The following is a 16,348-nucleotide window of genomic DNA, read 5'->3' on the forward strand; positions in this document are numbered from 1 at the left end:
AATTCAAATGATTTTAAATCTAAAGATAACCTAATACTAAAACTAAAGAGGGTACTTCCCTGGTGGCGCAGTGGTTAAGAATCTGCCTGCCAATGCAGGGGACACGGGTTCGAGCCCTGGTTCAGGAAGATCCCACATGCCACGGAGCAGCTAAGCCCGTGCGCCACAACTACTGAGCACGCGTGCCACAACTACAGAGCCCGCACTCTAGAGCCCACGAGCCACAACTACTGAGACCATGTGCCACAACTACTGAAACCCGCGCGCCTAGAGCCCGTGCTCCGCAACAAGAGGAGCCACTGCAATGAGAAGCCCGCGCACCGCAACGAAGAGCAGCCCCCGCTCGCCGCAACTAGAGAAAGCCCGCGTGCAGCAACGGAGACCCAACGCAGCCAAAAATACATGAATTAATTAATTTGAAAAGTAAATAAAACTCAAGAGTCTCTTACACTCATATAACAATCTTAAAATAGAGAAAATATGAAAATTTGCCTATGCTTCACAGCCGTGTCCTCCTGTTAACGTCCTTCCAGAGAGACAAATACATGACCACCCCAAAAAAACCACCGCAACACCCAGTGCGAAGGTCTCCATACACCCTAAAGCACCTCGGTTGCCTGCTCCTGCACTTCCAAGGATGAAGCAGCAAGAGTCCCACCCGCCCCTTTAACGCTGGAAGTCAGAACGTCCCCCATACGGCAGCGGGGAGATGCGTCCGCGCCGGGGAAGGGCGCTCACTGTGGGAGCTTAGATCACAGCCTTGGCATCTCCATTCCTTGTTAGCAGGAGCCACCGCGCCGGCTTGCAGGGCTGCCGAGATCCGCCGCAGACGCCCAGACGCGCAGTCTAAGCCCAGCCTCTCACGCCTTCCTCGCGAGCGCGGCTGCTGCCCGAACGGACCGTGGGCAGCCTCACCTCACCGGCACAGGCAGGCAGCTAAGCGGTCTTCGAGTGCATCAGGCCAGGGGTTCCCAGGGCCAGCGCTCCCTCTGCCTCACTGGCAGTCCCTTCCCATCTTTCTAAGTCAGAACTTAGACAAAAATAAAGACTTGCGAGGCTGTGGCTGCTTCCGTGATCCAACTTTCCTGGAGATTCCACCACAGAAGCTAAAAGGTTTTTTTTAAACAAAGGGCAAAGCACTGGACCAAGAACAAAGGGTCCGAGTGGCTCGGGAGGTGTCAGCCAACCCGCACCCCGAGCACGGGACTCAGTTTCCTTTCCTCTGGCCTCCCGGACGGGGGAGCCACACCTGGCCGCTCCTCGGAACTGCTGGCGGAGCTTCAGGAAAAGAACGACTCGGCTGCAGCTCCAGAGGGATTTGGTAAAGGAGCCCCGGGTGAGTCTGCAATCAGCTGGGCTTGGCCGTCGCCCCTAAGGTCTCTTCAAGCTTCACAACTGTGATTCAAGAGCCAGACCCTTCAACCTCGCAGCCACTAGCCGGGCACCAGGGGCTCAGCAGCCACAGGTGTTGGACAGCACAGATACCGAACACCCCCTGCATCACAGAAGGTTCTAGCGGGCAGCACCGTTAGGGGAATCGACACGAGCACTGCATCTCTCTTCTTCTGCTGCTGTGCTCTTATTTTACCATTCCCTCAATCCTTCAACAACTGCTGCTTTCTGGTCCCCACATACGTCAGCCAGTGGGAAACAGAGACTAAGGCCAAGCACAGCTTCCCCTTGGTTCTCTGAAGAAACTAGGAAGAAGAGAAAAAGCTCTCGATTCTTCTGCATCTCTTCCCCTCCCTCTTGCTGTACACACAGAAACATACACAGGGAAAGTGACACGTCCCGTCTAGACTGCCCTGGTCTCCTGCGGTGTCAGCCACCAGGCCAGACAGGATGGCTCCAACCTCACCGCGGAGTCGGGCTCGGGGTCCGAACGTGCTCTCAGATTTGGCACCCGGGGCCCCTCGGTCACCGCGTGGTGGAGCAGCCTCCCCTTCCCTGACGTGACTCCGGCCAGGCCGCCCCCCAGACAGCAGCGCGACAGACCTTCCGGCCTGGACGACTCTCCCGTGTGGGACCCTCCGGCACACTGCAGCACCCCGGCAGCATCCCCGGCCTCCACCCACTGGCGGCCAGTCACATCCCCCCATTGTGACAGCCCCAAATGTCCCCAGACACTGCCCGTCATTCAGCGGTGGGGGCAGGACACACAGAATCCCCCCCATCTCCATTAACGCCTGCTCTTCTAATCACGTCTCCCATGCTTTGATTCCTCTCCTCCCTGTCCCTTCCTCCCCAGCCCCTGTTACAGAAGGAAAATAAGGAATCTTTAGGAAGCAAGTCACATTTTTAAGGAAAAACAAATAAAGACTGCCAAGGCAGATTTTGTAACTTGCCTCTCTTCTTTTATGCAAAAACGTTTGGCGTAGGCTTCTCTGGTGGCGCGGTGGTTATGAATCCGCTTGCCAATGCAGGGGACACGGGTTTGAGCCCTGGTCAGGGAAGATCCCACATACCCTGGAGCAACTCAGCCCCTGAGCCACAACTACTGAAGCCCGCAGGCCCTAGAGCCCGCGCTCCGCAACAAGAGAAGCCACCGTAATGAGAAGCCTGCGCACCACAACGAAGAGTAGCCCCCGCTCGCTGCAACTAGAGAAAGCCCAGGCAGCAATGAAGACCCAACGCAGCCAATAAATAAATAAGCTAAAAACAAAAAAAGTTTGGCGTAAATTAAACAGATTCTACTAGATTTCCCCACTTTGGCCCCTGGTGTAAAAGAAAGAAAAACAACCCTCCAAAACAAAAGTATACAAATGCTGAAGAGGGTGTGGAGGAACGGGAACCCTCCTACACTGTTGGTGGGAACGTAGACTGGTGCAGCCACTGTGGAGAACAGTACGGAGGTTCCTTAAAAAACTAAAAATAGAGCCGCCATATGACCCAGCAGTCCCCCTCCCGGGCATATATCCAGAGAAAACTCTAATTCAAAAAGATACATGCACCCCTGTGCTCATAGCAGCACTATTTACAATAACCATAAAAAAGAATGAAATAATGCCATTCGCAGCAACATGGGTGGAGCCTAGGTTCTCATACTAAGTGAAGTCAGTCAGAAAGAGAAAGACAAATACCATATGATATCGCTCTTATGTGGAATCTAAAATATGGCACAAATGAACGTGTCTATGAAACAGAAACACCCTCACGGACGGAGAGAACAGACCTGCCAAGGGGGAGGGAGGGTAGGAGAGGGATGGATTGCAAGTTTGGGATTAGTAGATGTAAACTATTGTCTAGAGGATGGATAAACAACAAGGTCCTACTGTAGAGCACAGGGAACTCTATTCAATATCCTGTGATGAACTGTAATGGAAAAGAATATAAAAAAAGAATGTACATATATGTATGACTGAATCACTTTGCTGTACAGCAGAAATCAGCACAACATTGTAAATCAACTAGACTTCAATTAAAAAAGAAAAAAAAGAAATTGGTCATGTAGAAGCATACAAACAAAAAGTTTCTCATGATAAGATACAGTGGGGTGTGACCCAGGGGGAGATGGTCCGGAGGTTTTGGGTTTGGTCTGAAGCTTATTCATTGCAGGGCCCTCTTTTAAGAAAAGAATACAAGATTACGCATATAATGGTAAATACAAAAATGATTCTCGAGAAGGAGAAAAGAACTTATAATTCATTACACAGTTTTTAAAATACACAAATACTCTGGTGAACCAACCCTCCGGGGCCCCTCGATGGGTCACGCCCTTGTACGGCATTCTCCGCTTGAGCGCACAAGACCCTGAGGCTGGCTTGCAACCAACAGCGTACAGGCAGCGTGATGACACGACCCGGGGACCACGTTTTTGTGTGGAAGGATCCGTCTTAGCTACCAGACACCTCCCTGCTGGCCGGGGAGAGGCAAGCGGCCAGGGGAAGAGCTGTCTACAGAAAGGGCCATGCGGCAGAGAACTGGGGGCGACCTCCAGCAGCCGGGGCCCCGTCCTGCACCCGCCAGCAGCCCGCGGGCTGGCAGGAGGCCGGACACCCTCCCCACAGCCTGAGACCCGGGGCAGCACCACGCTCAGCCGGGCCAGACTCCTGGAAACTGGAGGTGACGGATGTCCGTGTGGGGATCCGTTCCATGGCAATACTACAAATACCACTCGCACCCCAAATCCGGCAGAATAACAGTCTTGCTCGTTGAGTGCTGACACACCTCTGCAATACCGTCCTACTCTGTTAGCTGTGTGCGTCTGAACCATCTCGTCAGATGCCAGGGATACTGAAGCACTGGGTTGGCCAAGAAGTGCGTTCCGGGCCTCACTGCAAGATGGTCTGAAACGCCCGAACGCACCGTTTGGCCAAGCCGACGCTGCCTACAGAGAATTGAAAAATAGTTCAGTCCTTCCTCTAGCACAGCTGGTCCGAGCTTTTCTTTCATGACGGTTTAGCAAGGTTTCTTCGGCTTCACGACTAGGTGACGTTCCTAGTAAGGGTGGTTTGGGAACGACTGGCAAATTCAGGCCCTGCATCCGTCTTCCCCGTAAGGAGCCGTGAGGCCTGGAAAAACCTTCCAGACCGGCCTCTGACACCGCGTTTGGAGCCGCTGCCCACTCACTTGCCGTGCCGGGCACCTTGGACACAGCCCTCCCCGCGCCCCCATCACAAGGCCAGGGCCCCTGCTAACTGCATCCTTAGGTCGGCTTCCCTTGGCCACATCCCAAAATGTCACGGTCACTGCAGCACGCCCTGTGTGGCAGGAAGCTGGACGGGGCGGAGCCTGGTGGAAAGAGGGTCATCTTAGCTGATCGTGGTGACAGTGTCCTCTGCCGCAAATTCTGGAAGGCACGAGCCGCGCAAAGAGGGTGCCAGCGACAGGCCCCCAGGCGCCGGCTCTGGTCTGGACACGCTGCTGCACTACCAGCCATCAGCCGTCAAGCAGGGACACCTGTTTCCACAGGGGTCAAGCCTGTGCCGTCGCACTGGACTCGGCAGCAGCGCCATCACCCCCAGGAAGTGATGCAAGCCTGGGGCTTTAGCTTGCAGCGGGGCAACTAGAGCAAGGAGAAGCGACGGAGCTCCTAGGGCAGCTCAGCTGTCACCTTCAGTGCCTGTACGGGCTGGCTGTGACAGCTACGCATCTGGCCCGCCCGTTCGACACCTCCCCCCAGCTCCTGTCATAATGCCATGACGGAAACGATGCGAGCAGGGACTCCGCGTGTCCCTGCCTGAGCCGAAATGACTCGCCTAACATCAGCAGTGCAGCTCTTCCCCTGGTGAGAACCCCCTGGAAAGCTACTCAGAAGCCACTGTAGCACAGTTTGCCCCATGACCCTGATGAGCCCCAGGGAATGGGCCCAGGGACGCAGCTGGAGGAGGGACGTGGCGACAGCAGGCCCGACGGGGAGGCGTGTCTTACCTCATCATACATGAACTGCAAGGTCAGGGCCGACTTGCCCACCCCTCCGCTGCCAACCATGATCACCTTGTGAAGGGCCAGGGAGCTCTGGCTCTTGCTCTTGTTTGCGGCCATCCTGCTGGGTTTCTGCGAAACGCGGCCAGAGGACCCAGACGAAGAGCTGCCAAGGAAGAAGACAGACTCAGAGGCGGTCTGGTTCCACCCAAAGGAAATGACATGACAGCCCTCCAGAAAAGCCTGACCCAGACGTTCCACCAGAGAGGTCATTCTCCCAGGCTCCAGGCAGAGATACAGCCCCCCAGGCGCTGCCGAGTCACAAACCAGAGCTGAGCCGACCCGAGGGAAAGTGAGACGAGAGAAGAATCGGGCGTGCGCACCCGACGCCCCATCACGGGGGGTGGGGGAGGGTGGCCCACCAAACCCGCTCGCCCTCGACAGAGCCGCAGGGGGCGGCGAGCCACGCAGCGACCCCCGCGCCAGCTATGCCACGGGGGCCGCTCAGGGCCCCAGCATCTCTGTACCCTCGCTCCCTCCCCGCCCCTCCAACACACCCCCACGGCCCTCCCAGCGGACCAAGGTGGGCTCTGAAAAGGGGTGAGCAGACCTGCTTTCAATAATCAGCATCCCTTCGCGACACAGGGCAGTTAAAAGGAAGACAACTAAATTATTTATTCCACGTCGATTTACATTAAGAACTAAATGAGTCAGACTTTTCCAACACAACAATCCATTACTCAAAATCAGTTTAGCCTCATCAGAAGTGAGATAAAGTGAGTAGAACAGAGCAATCTTGGTGGTGGGGGAAGAGAAAGTATTCTCAGTAAGCACATTTAACAGGTACCTGAAACTAGCCTGACAAGCTTTTGCACAGCAAAGGAAACCATAAACAAAACAGAATTTTCTCCCTTACAGAATGGGAGAAAATATTTGAAAATTGATGCAACCGACAAGGGATTAATTTCCAAAATTTACAAACAACTCATACAACTCAAGATCAAAAAAAAACAACCGACCCAATCAAAAAATGGGCAGAAGACCTAACTAGACCTTTCTCCAAAGAAGACATACAGATGGCCAACAAACACATGAAAAAATGCTCAACATCACTAATTATTAGAGAAATGCACAACCACAACGAGGTATCACCTCACACGATTCAGAAGCGGCCATCAAAAATTCTACAAACAATCAATGCTGCAGAGGGTGTGGAGAAAAGGGAGCCCTCCTGCACTGCTGGTGGGAATGTTAAGTTGTGGCAGCCACTATGGAGAACAGTATGGAGGGTCCTTAAAAAACTGAAAATAGAGCTGCCATATGCTCCTGCATAACCCAAGTGCCAATTTTTATTTTAAACGATCTTTATGGAAAATCTCTCTCACAGATGCCACAGCGTAAGGAAAAAGGGCATGGGCTCGGGCATGTCACGGGCCCAAGTCTGGCTCTGCCATTCGTGAGATGTGGGACCTGGACACTAGTTATTCAGTTTCTCTAAGCCAGTTTCCTTATTTGCAGACACAAGTAAACCACCACCCACCCTGCAGGATTTTTCTGAGTATTAAATGAGATAACACATGTGAAAGATTGAAGCCCTGTGCCTAGCATATAACAGGAACTTAAAAAGGCTGGTTTCCTTCCTATCTCATTTTAAGAGATTTTTTTTTCTCATTAGACACGATGGGCACCTATTTCTGACAAAGTAACTTGAAAATACGGCCAGTAGAAAAAACATAAATACACACACACCATTGCATGACAGAAACAACAATATTTTAAATCAGTGATCCCAGCCTCGGTGGCACAAGGAGATCCCTGGGCAGTTTTAAAAACATCCCCAGAGATTCTGATGGAGTTTGGTCTGGGATGCCTGGGATCGGAGCCTGGGCATGAGAGCATCTAAAAGCTTCCCAGGTGATGACAGTAGACCTCCAAGGTTGAGAACTTCTATGAAATGCACAGCTGGGCTCAAAAAAAAATCCCAATGCTGGGGAGAAAAAAAATCAGAGCTGATATTTCTGTGGTCCTAGGTGGTTGCTGCTCTGGGTAACTTAGGATTTAACGCACACACAAGTCAGTCCCTCAGAGACACCAAGAGCCTCGAAGGAATGCACCTTCAGGTAAAGAATGGACAAGTAGGACTTCCCTGGTGGCGCAGTGGTTAAGAACCCGCCTGCCAATGCAGGGGACACGGGTTTGAGCCCTGGTCCGCGAGGATCCCACATGCTGCAGAGCAATGAAGCCTGTGCGCCACAACTACTGAGTCTGCGCTCTAGAGCCCGTGAGCCACAACTACTGAAGCCCGCGTGCCACAACTACTGAAGCCCGTGTGCCACAACTACTGAAGCCCACGAGCCACAGCTACTGAGCCTGTGCTCCGCAACAAGAGAAGCCACCGCAATAAGAAGCCCGCGCACAGCAACAAAGAAGACCCAACTCAGCCAAAAATTAAATAAGTAAATAAATAAATTTAAAAAAAAAAAAAAGAATGGACGAGCAAAACATTGGTCCACTGTTGGGGAGGAAGAGATTCCCTCTGCCTTCCTAGGCTCTTCTTTCTGGTCTGGGAATTAAACTGACATGAAACAGATTAACAGGAGAAAATCCAGCAAAGTCTAGTAACATGTGGACCCGGGAGAGACCCAGACAACCTGAGTACCTTGTTCAGACGGCCGAAGCCCTCACCTTGGATACCGTCCTCGCCCAAAGCAGAAGAGGATGTTGAGGATGGGCAGAGTCGGTTGTGAGAGGTGACATGGGAAGGCCGGGTAAACAAGGGCAAGGTTCTTGAAGTCCTTACCTTCTCCGCCCCTAGGAGCTGCTAGAGATTCGGTCGTCCTCGTGTCCTGGTACAGCGAGGGGGACGCCCTTGCATAGGGACATTCCCCTGGTAAATGTCCCTGTCCCTTACAAAACGGTGACTCCTACTTGGTTTTCAGAATTTCTTCTACGCCTGCTGTTTCCCGGAAAATAACCAGCTTAAAACTATTAATATGCCAAAGAGACCTATTCTGGGACGGTACCTGCTCCCCTACAGCACCAACAGCGGAGGACAGCAAGGAAGCATGTCTGCCCGAGCCCTGGCCGCAGGAAAGTGTGCCCTGAAGCTGTGACCGCAGCACTCCCCCAAAGCCAGGAAGCAACATAACAAGTAACCCCAGGCTGCTCAGGGTGCTAGGCTACAACCTCTGCGGGGGGCCGCAGTGAAGACAGCTCGGGATTCCTACAACCAAAGCCCACGGATAGGGGCCCAAGACACCTAAGGAAATACCCACCAGGAGGGTCGGCGTCCGTAACAAGTAGGACTTCTCAGGCAGCCGCCATAAAGAGCATCATTTGATCATTTTTAACAAAGGCAGAGGCAAAATGTGGGGAAACTGCATTATCAGGAGGCCAAGAGTTGAACAAGAATCACTCTGAATGTCTACAATCCTTTTTTAAGTATTTAAAATGAAAAGTAATAACAATGTAGGGGAGGAAAAACAAACCTACCTTGGTTCATTGGCTGGGGCCCTGAAAATCAGGCTGACGAGAGACTGATTAAGGAGAGAAAAACAAACAGAGGCTTCTGAACAGGTGCATCTCACAACCCCGCAGGAGAGCGCAGTGGTGGCGGCCCCACGGGGTGGTGGGACTCGGGTTCACAGAGCATCTTAACCAATGAGCAACGAATGCTGCAGGGAAGTGACAAGACAAGGGAGGGGGCCTTGCACTTCCGGGAGGGGGAAACTGACGCAGGGTGCGGGCTGTGAGCAAGGGGCGTTACCCCGATTCCTCGGGGGCCTCCTCTGGGTGATTAAGGATCGCCCCGCCCTTCCTCGTGGAGAGGGGAAGGGAGAACTTTTCTTTGTGTCTGTTACTTTTCAGTTGCTTTCAGCTCAAAATAATCCTTATGTCAAAGTGGCATCTTTTGGGGTGACATATTCTGACCCCCCCTTCGGTGCTCAGTAGAAAATTTAGAAAATACACAAAACTATCTTAAAAAATAAGAGAAAAATCCTGTCACCCAGAGATATTCGGTATTACAGCGTTACTTCCTGCCCGTAATTTAATCCGTATATTCTTATATTTTAATCCATATACTCCTATATTTAACATCTTTCTGAGATCATACGTATGTAGTTTTGCATGTTATTTTTCACGTAGTATAGCTACCTGTCTTCTTAAGCAGTGAAGACTGACCATACGCGTAGCTTTCCCAGGTGATTCAAGGATCATCATCACTATGGAAACCAGTCGTGTGACCCGCTGCTCTGGGTGGGATCACTTGTGTGCTGGCTCCCCTCAAGCTGGACCCTCTGTCCACTCTCCCTTTTCTAATGACGTGCTTTTTAATAAGCCTTCTAAGCAATTAACTAGATAATTAAGCACATTGGAATTGTGACTAAAATAGGGTAAGTGGGATGAGAAGCCGGCCTCCCCCGAAGGCTCAGGAAGGCGAAGCCGCTTTGGACCTAATTTCTGGCCCACAGCTGCCACCACAGGGCCGAGGTCAGTGCCTGAGGCTGGAAACTCCAGACCACCAACCCATCACGGGATTTCTCCGGAGCAGCCTTGCTTCCATGAATTATTAGAGTTGTATGAAAATGGAGAAATCCTTTTCCAGATTAGGGGCAGGGGTGCTTTCAAACACATGTAGACATCTGACTCTGAGCTGTTATTTTCAAAACACAAAGGCAGCTTCCCTAGAAGAAACCACAATAAATGGACTGAAGACTGTTCAACAAATCCACAGATATTTGCCAAAATATCTGTGCTCAAAGCTCAAAAACTGAAACAACCATGGTGGTTCTTTCCAGTCTGTATAACCCATGAGCACTTGACACGCGGAGGGCAAGGCAGGAGAGTCAGCCTGGACCGATCCTGGAAACTGCAAACCTCCAGGCTCCTGAACCGGAGATGATAACCCCCTATTTGTTTAGACCATTCTGAGTCTATTGTTTCTTGTGCCAAGAGCATTCCAGAAACAGTCTTTGCACTCCAGAAACTCAAAGTCCAGTGATTAGTTACAGAAGATTAGTCGGCGATTATAGTATGGCTGACAAATTCTACGGCAGAAGTATCCAAGGGCTCTGGGGTCACAGAGGAGGGACATCTAGATCAGAGCAGGTCAGGGGATGCTCTTACAGGGAGAACCGAGATGTGAAGGAGGCAGCTGCAGAGGAGAAATACCAGGAAGAAAACAAGTCAGTGAGGCTCAGGAATGTCACGTCGACAACTTAATGTTTATAACAGATGTGCCTCGCCCATAAACATGTTCTTAAAGAATAACACAGCTATCCCTACCCCGAACATTTTATTAGCAAAAGTTCCAAGTTTTCAGAAAAGTAGAAAGAGCTGCACAGTGAACCCATATTCGCGGCCCTGGATTCTACAATCAACATGTTACTCCATTTGCTTTATCACAAACCCAGTCATCGGGCCTCCCTTGACCCACCCATCAGTCCATCTTACTTTTCGATGTGTTTCCACGGAAACTGTAGACATCAGTACATGCCATCCCTAACTTCAGCAGACATCCATTGTTTACAAAGCAATTACACTTCTCCCAGAACCATCTCCGAGGGGCTTGCAAACCTCTTAATCTCTTCCAAGAACTCTTTGGGTTCATCGCCAGTACACAAAAGCCACAACACAGACCTTCCAACAAGGGGAATCGGGGCCCGTAACGCCAAGTCCTGGCAGGCTCACACCTTACAGTCAGAAGTTTTTCATCGGGGACTTGGGAGACACACCAACAGACACCCTTTAATACGTCTCTACTACCTGCCGACTGGAAAGCTCTATAGTGGGCTTCGTTTTTGTCCAAAAAAAAACCATTTAAACACTACTCTGTGCTAAGCTGTGCATCTCTGCCCTTAGAAAACGCAATCTCCTAAGGAAAGATGTATAAACAAAGCATGGAAATATGCAATGATAAAGACGCTACAAGGTCTGATGGAAAGCATGATGAACTCTGGGAAAAGAAGATCCAGAAAGGCTTCGACATGGAATCCAAGTTCACTCAGCAGAGGGGCTGAGAGAGCGAAGCTTCCCACGCATAACGGAAGGCGTGCAAAGCAACAGAGGCATGAAGCGTCCTGGCGGGTCCGGTATCACGTGACATGGAAGCGCAGGTATGGGGTGGGGAAGTGACAGGGCGTTGCATCTCAAAAGATAGATTGTTCATCTACAAATGAGCCTAAAATGCTGTCTGAAGAAACCTATCCTAGAGAAAGCAGGGAGCCACTGCGGGTGGGTCGCCCAGCCCAGCCTAACTGTAAGGCATGGGGTAAGAATGAACACGTACCCTCCTGTACAGAAAACCAAGACAGCTTCCTTTAGGTGGCTTGGCAAGGAGACAGAAGAGCCGGGAAATGGTTTTCCTACGTGATGTTCCATAGGACACACTGATACTAGAGGGGGTTCTCTGCCACTAAGCACTGATTCAAACACAAGAACACACAGTCCCCTGAGAAGCAACATTCTGAAAGCAAGTCATGGTCTAGATACATAAACCATGCAAATGTGTGTGGTTTCTACTGCCCCCCAATCCCATGGGCTAATACAGTCATTAGTCTTGTGTTCAACTTAAGCTGGGAGAGGACAAATCAGTAGGTAGAGTCAACCTTGTCTGTATCAGAGGGTTGTCATGAAAATCAAATGAGAATTTGAAAATGTAGAAAAAAAGTACTCTTCAGTCCTCATAAAATTCATCTGTCCTGGGTAACATGGTACACAAAAGCACATGGGAAATGATCAAACACTGTACATGTGCAAAGAATTGCACTTGGCACTTTTTCTCCAGATAATATGACTTGAAGGTGGTAACCTGGATATTACTAATAGGCCATAATCATAATATTTAAGTCTCTTAGAATATTATTCAAGTTTTTAGTCCTTTAAATCATCAAAATGGAAGACAATCCTAAATCTGGGACAATCTAAGCACGAAAATAATTACGGACAGTAATGAAAACAAACCACTGAGAAACAAGGCATTCATGAATCCATCCCTAGAGTAAATATTAAACAAACCAAGGCAGACAGGAGGGCTCCTGCTTAGAGTAGAACACCAAAGGCGGACTGATAAACGTACAGGGTGGGAAAGTGAAAAAAAACCCAACATTTTGCAGCTATCAGAGTAAAGACCGGTTCAGGCAAGAATCATTAGTAAGATGCTAAAGCTAAAGGGGAGATTTACATGAGGAACAGGATACTTTTCATGGCCTTAAAGCATCTCCATAGATTATTTATGAATCAGACTCTGCATTTTAACAAGCAGCGCTATTCTAAGTGTCAAGACAAATCCCAACTGTTTACCACTTCCTGTTACGATCCCAATCAGGAACAACCCGATCTAGATTAGGTCATGAAGGACCCTCCCTCCCAAAAACACAGCACTCTCAAAGATGAAGGAACACAGGAAAAGGATTGCAGGGGGTGTAAATGCTGAATAATGATGAAGAAAAGCGCAGTGACACTGTCTACTCAGGGGACATCATTTCCCTTAACACGGAAAGTCGACATGCAGCCTTCCTATTTCCTAGCACCTTACACCAAATTATACATCGTTGTGACAAAATGACTATATATCTGAGTGCGCACGTGTGTGAGAATACGAATTGACAGCACTGAACCCCTACATCCCTATCCTTTTAATGACACAACACAAACTTGTGGTTATTTGTAAACCGTCTCACACACACTCCCTGGACAGATAGGTAGGTAGTGTCTTATTCCTATGTGTGCCTCCAGGGCCTGCAGTGAATCAGAGACCTAGAAATGCCCAGAGAATGTGTAAAGAATGAATGAACGATGAGGGAAGAGTTTTAAGAAATAAAGATGAGGACATACTTTAAATAATTTTCCATAACACGTACTATGGCACATTTCTCATCCACGTTCCATCAAGGAAATGTCTCCTGATTGTTCTATTGTCAACACTGATTCTAGAAGGTAAGCAATTAAAGTGGCAGCCCTCCTCAGAGGTTCTTTTTGTAGTTTAGCAATAAATGCTGTTAGCTACAAAAATAATAATTTCTAAATGCACACGTGTGCAAGCACAGGCACACACACATGCTCAGAAGCCAAGTTGAAGAGATGGGTCAAAGATGGACAATTCAAGATCAATAAAGATAATAACTGCAATGGACCAAAACACATCTAATTTGTTCACAAGGCAACTAAAAAAGCACCTATTCATCACCTTTAGAGGACTAGTGAAACAACTCATTATTTTAAAAATTGGTAAATTAAATCTTTGAGAGGCCATTTTCCAACCTCATGTACAATGCCACCAGTGTTCTCCAAAAAAAAAAAAAAAAAAAAAAAAAATTGGGGCTTCCCTGGTAGCGAAGTGGTTGAGAGTCCGCCTGCCGATGCAGGGGACACGGGTTCGTGCCCCGGTCCGGGAAGATCCCACATGCCGCGAAGCGGCTGGGCCCGTGAGCCATGGCCGCTGAGCCTGCGTGTCCCGAGCCTGTGCTCCGCAACGGGAGAGGCCACAACAGTGAGAGGCCTGCGTACCGCAAAAAAAAAAAAAAAAAAAAAAAAGGTAAATTAAGGGAAAGAATTAAAAAGGTATCTTGCTTCTCCTATGTAAACTGTACTAACTGGTGACCAAATAATAGATGAAACAAAGTTTCCCTTTACAAAATATTCTAACTAATCAAGGAATGATGGAATTGGGGCTATCACCATTTTGCAACTCCTCATGAGTTAAGAAATCTAATATCAATGGCTGCTAACATTACAAAAAGAGACAACCTGACATCTTGAAAAAGACACATAATTATCAATGATGTAGTCCTGACAAAAAGGCTTCTAAATCTAACTACTGATTTAGCAGAGGTACAGGAGACAGGAAAACGCTGAACATACCACACGGACACACCATCAGCAACACAGAGGCTGTAGAAAGCTCTACGGAATAAGCCACCCAGTGTCTTCAACAAATAAAGTGCAAGAAAAAAGAAAGACGGAGAGGAACCTGTAAATTCTGAGACCTAAGAGCCGTATCAACTGACTGATACACATGCCTTATATGGGTCCCAGCTGGAACAAACACACACACAAGAAAACTGGGCAATTCTGAACACTGGCTGAACTTGGTAATATTAAGGAATTATTCTTTAAAAAAATTTCAAGTGACTACATTTAACCTCATTACAAAAGAAGCTAAATGATATATGGGATTTGTTTCAAAGTTATCAAGGAGGAAGAGAGGAAGTAGGGATGTAGATGAAATAAGATTAGCCATAAACTGTTGAAGCTGACTGAGATAGATACGAGGTAGCTGATTATACTAGTCTCTGTACTTTTATATATATTTGAAAATTTCCACACTAAAAAGTTTTTTAAAACAATGAGGACAAACATATAGGTGCCTGGGTCCCACTCCCTTAGAGATTCCAATTCAGGCACATGGAAACCTAGGTGCTCAGGCTGTGCAGGTGATTCCAATTCACACCTAGACTGAAAACCATCCCATTAAACTTTGAGTTCTTTGAGAACAGAGTCTGTATTTTGTTTACCACGATTTCACCCATTACCTGTCACAGAAAACATATTTAAATATTAATTGGATGAATTAACTAAGATGGGAGCCATTTTCTCACCTTAATTCTTTTTTTTTTCTTTTAACATCTTTATTGGAGTACAATTGCTTTACAATGGTGTGTTAGTTTCTGCTTTATAACAAAGTGAATCAGTTATCACCTTAATTCCGCAGCAATCAGAATACTCATCTAGCTGGAACCATGAGTCTAACTTCACCTGGAATTCTTATTTTCTAATGACTATTGGCTGACAGTCTCACAGATAACACTGTGCTACCACCTTTGTTTTTGCAAGGGCCATGGTTCATTGCTATCTTACGAAAATTGATTCACTTTTCACAAACTGATTCAAAATTATTTTCCTGAGTTTCTAGTAACTCGATGGAGATGAGAAATATCACCACTTACCTCTCTGATGTCATCCCTAGAGATGATCTCTTTATTTTTCATTCAGCCCATCAAGTGAATGCTTTCCTCTTCATATTCACCTCCTAACTAGAGAATCTTATTCATCATAGACTCTTCTATTTAACTTCTGTTCTGTAAATTCAAGTACTACAACCATCTCCACATATTCACACTGAAGTTTAAAGTCTTCAGAAATAGGGGAGCCCTGAGTAAACGAGAAAGTAAATTTTTTAAAGACTGTTTCTCTTGGGAAAGCATCGAATTTTACCATGTGAGTGTACAGCACAGGGAGCTATATTCAACTTCTCATAATAACCTATAATGGAAAAGAATCTGAAAAAGAATATATAGATATAGATCTCAATCACTTTGCTGTACACCTGAAACTAACATGACATTGTAAATCAACTCTACTTCAATTAGAAAAAAAAACCCTTTGGGTGTGAGGCTGCTTGCCTGACACCGAGGGCACCAGGTGACAGCACACCTGGCTTTGAAAGTACACAAACAACTCAAGTCCAGGGACTGAGACCCAGGCAGGGCCGGGGAGAGGGGGGGAAATACATGACACGGAAGCACTTCCTCCTGAATGAATAAAGCATGAACTCTACATACAGCTGAAGGAGCTTCCAGGGAATCCCACTGCTCTGCCCCTTGTATGTCTAGGACTCTTGTCCACAGTGACAGAAGCCCCAGGTGAAAGTAGCTTAAGCAGAAAAGTCACCGATTGGCTCACACAGCCGATGTCCAGGGACCCGGACGATGCCGCCAGGACCAGAACTTGCTCTCCCATCGTGGGTCTCCCCTCTCCAACCTCGTGGCCCGCTGCTCTGCCCCAACCATCGCCCCCCTCCCAACCCCAGGCCTCTCGCAGTCAACGCTCAGACTCGATTCCCTGTCCTGTGGGCTTCCACATTCACATCACGTCCTCAGGGAGGCCTCCCAGACCACCCGGCCTCAGGCGCCCCTCGCATCCCGCACCTCTGCCCTTTGCGTCTCTCACTGCCCTGACCCCAGCCTACAGTTCCTCTCCTTTT

At 48.5% G+C, this 16,348-nt stretch overlaps 1 protein-coding gene across 3 annotated transcripts in view; it reads right to left on the minus strand.

The window, feature by feature from the left end:
- The window catches only part of RALB (RAS like proto-oncogene B), a 40,756-nt gene that overhangs the window by 11,574 nt on the left and 12,834 nt on the right, over positions 1 to 16,348 (minus strand). For all 3 annotated transcript variants that reach the window (XM_060153150.1, XM_060153151.1, XM_060153148.1), the window contains exon 2: positions 5,371 to 5,530. In XM_060153150.1, the coding sequence (XP_060009133.1) occupies positions 5,371 to 5,484 (114 nt within the window). In that variant the 5' untranslated portion in view covers positions 5,485 to 5,530. The remainder of the gene's footprint in view (positions 1 to 5,370; positions 5,531 to 16,348) is intronic.

This window comes from Lagenorhynchus albirostris, chromosome 6 (assembly GCF_949774975.1).
Source record: "Lagenorhynchus albirostris chromosome 6, mLagAlb1.1, whole genome shotgun sequence".
Taxonomy (NCBI): domain Eukaryota; kingdom Metazoa; phylum Chordata; class Mammalia; order Artiodactyla; family Delphinidae; genus Lagenorhynchus; species Lagenorhynchus albirostris.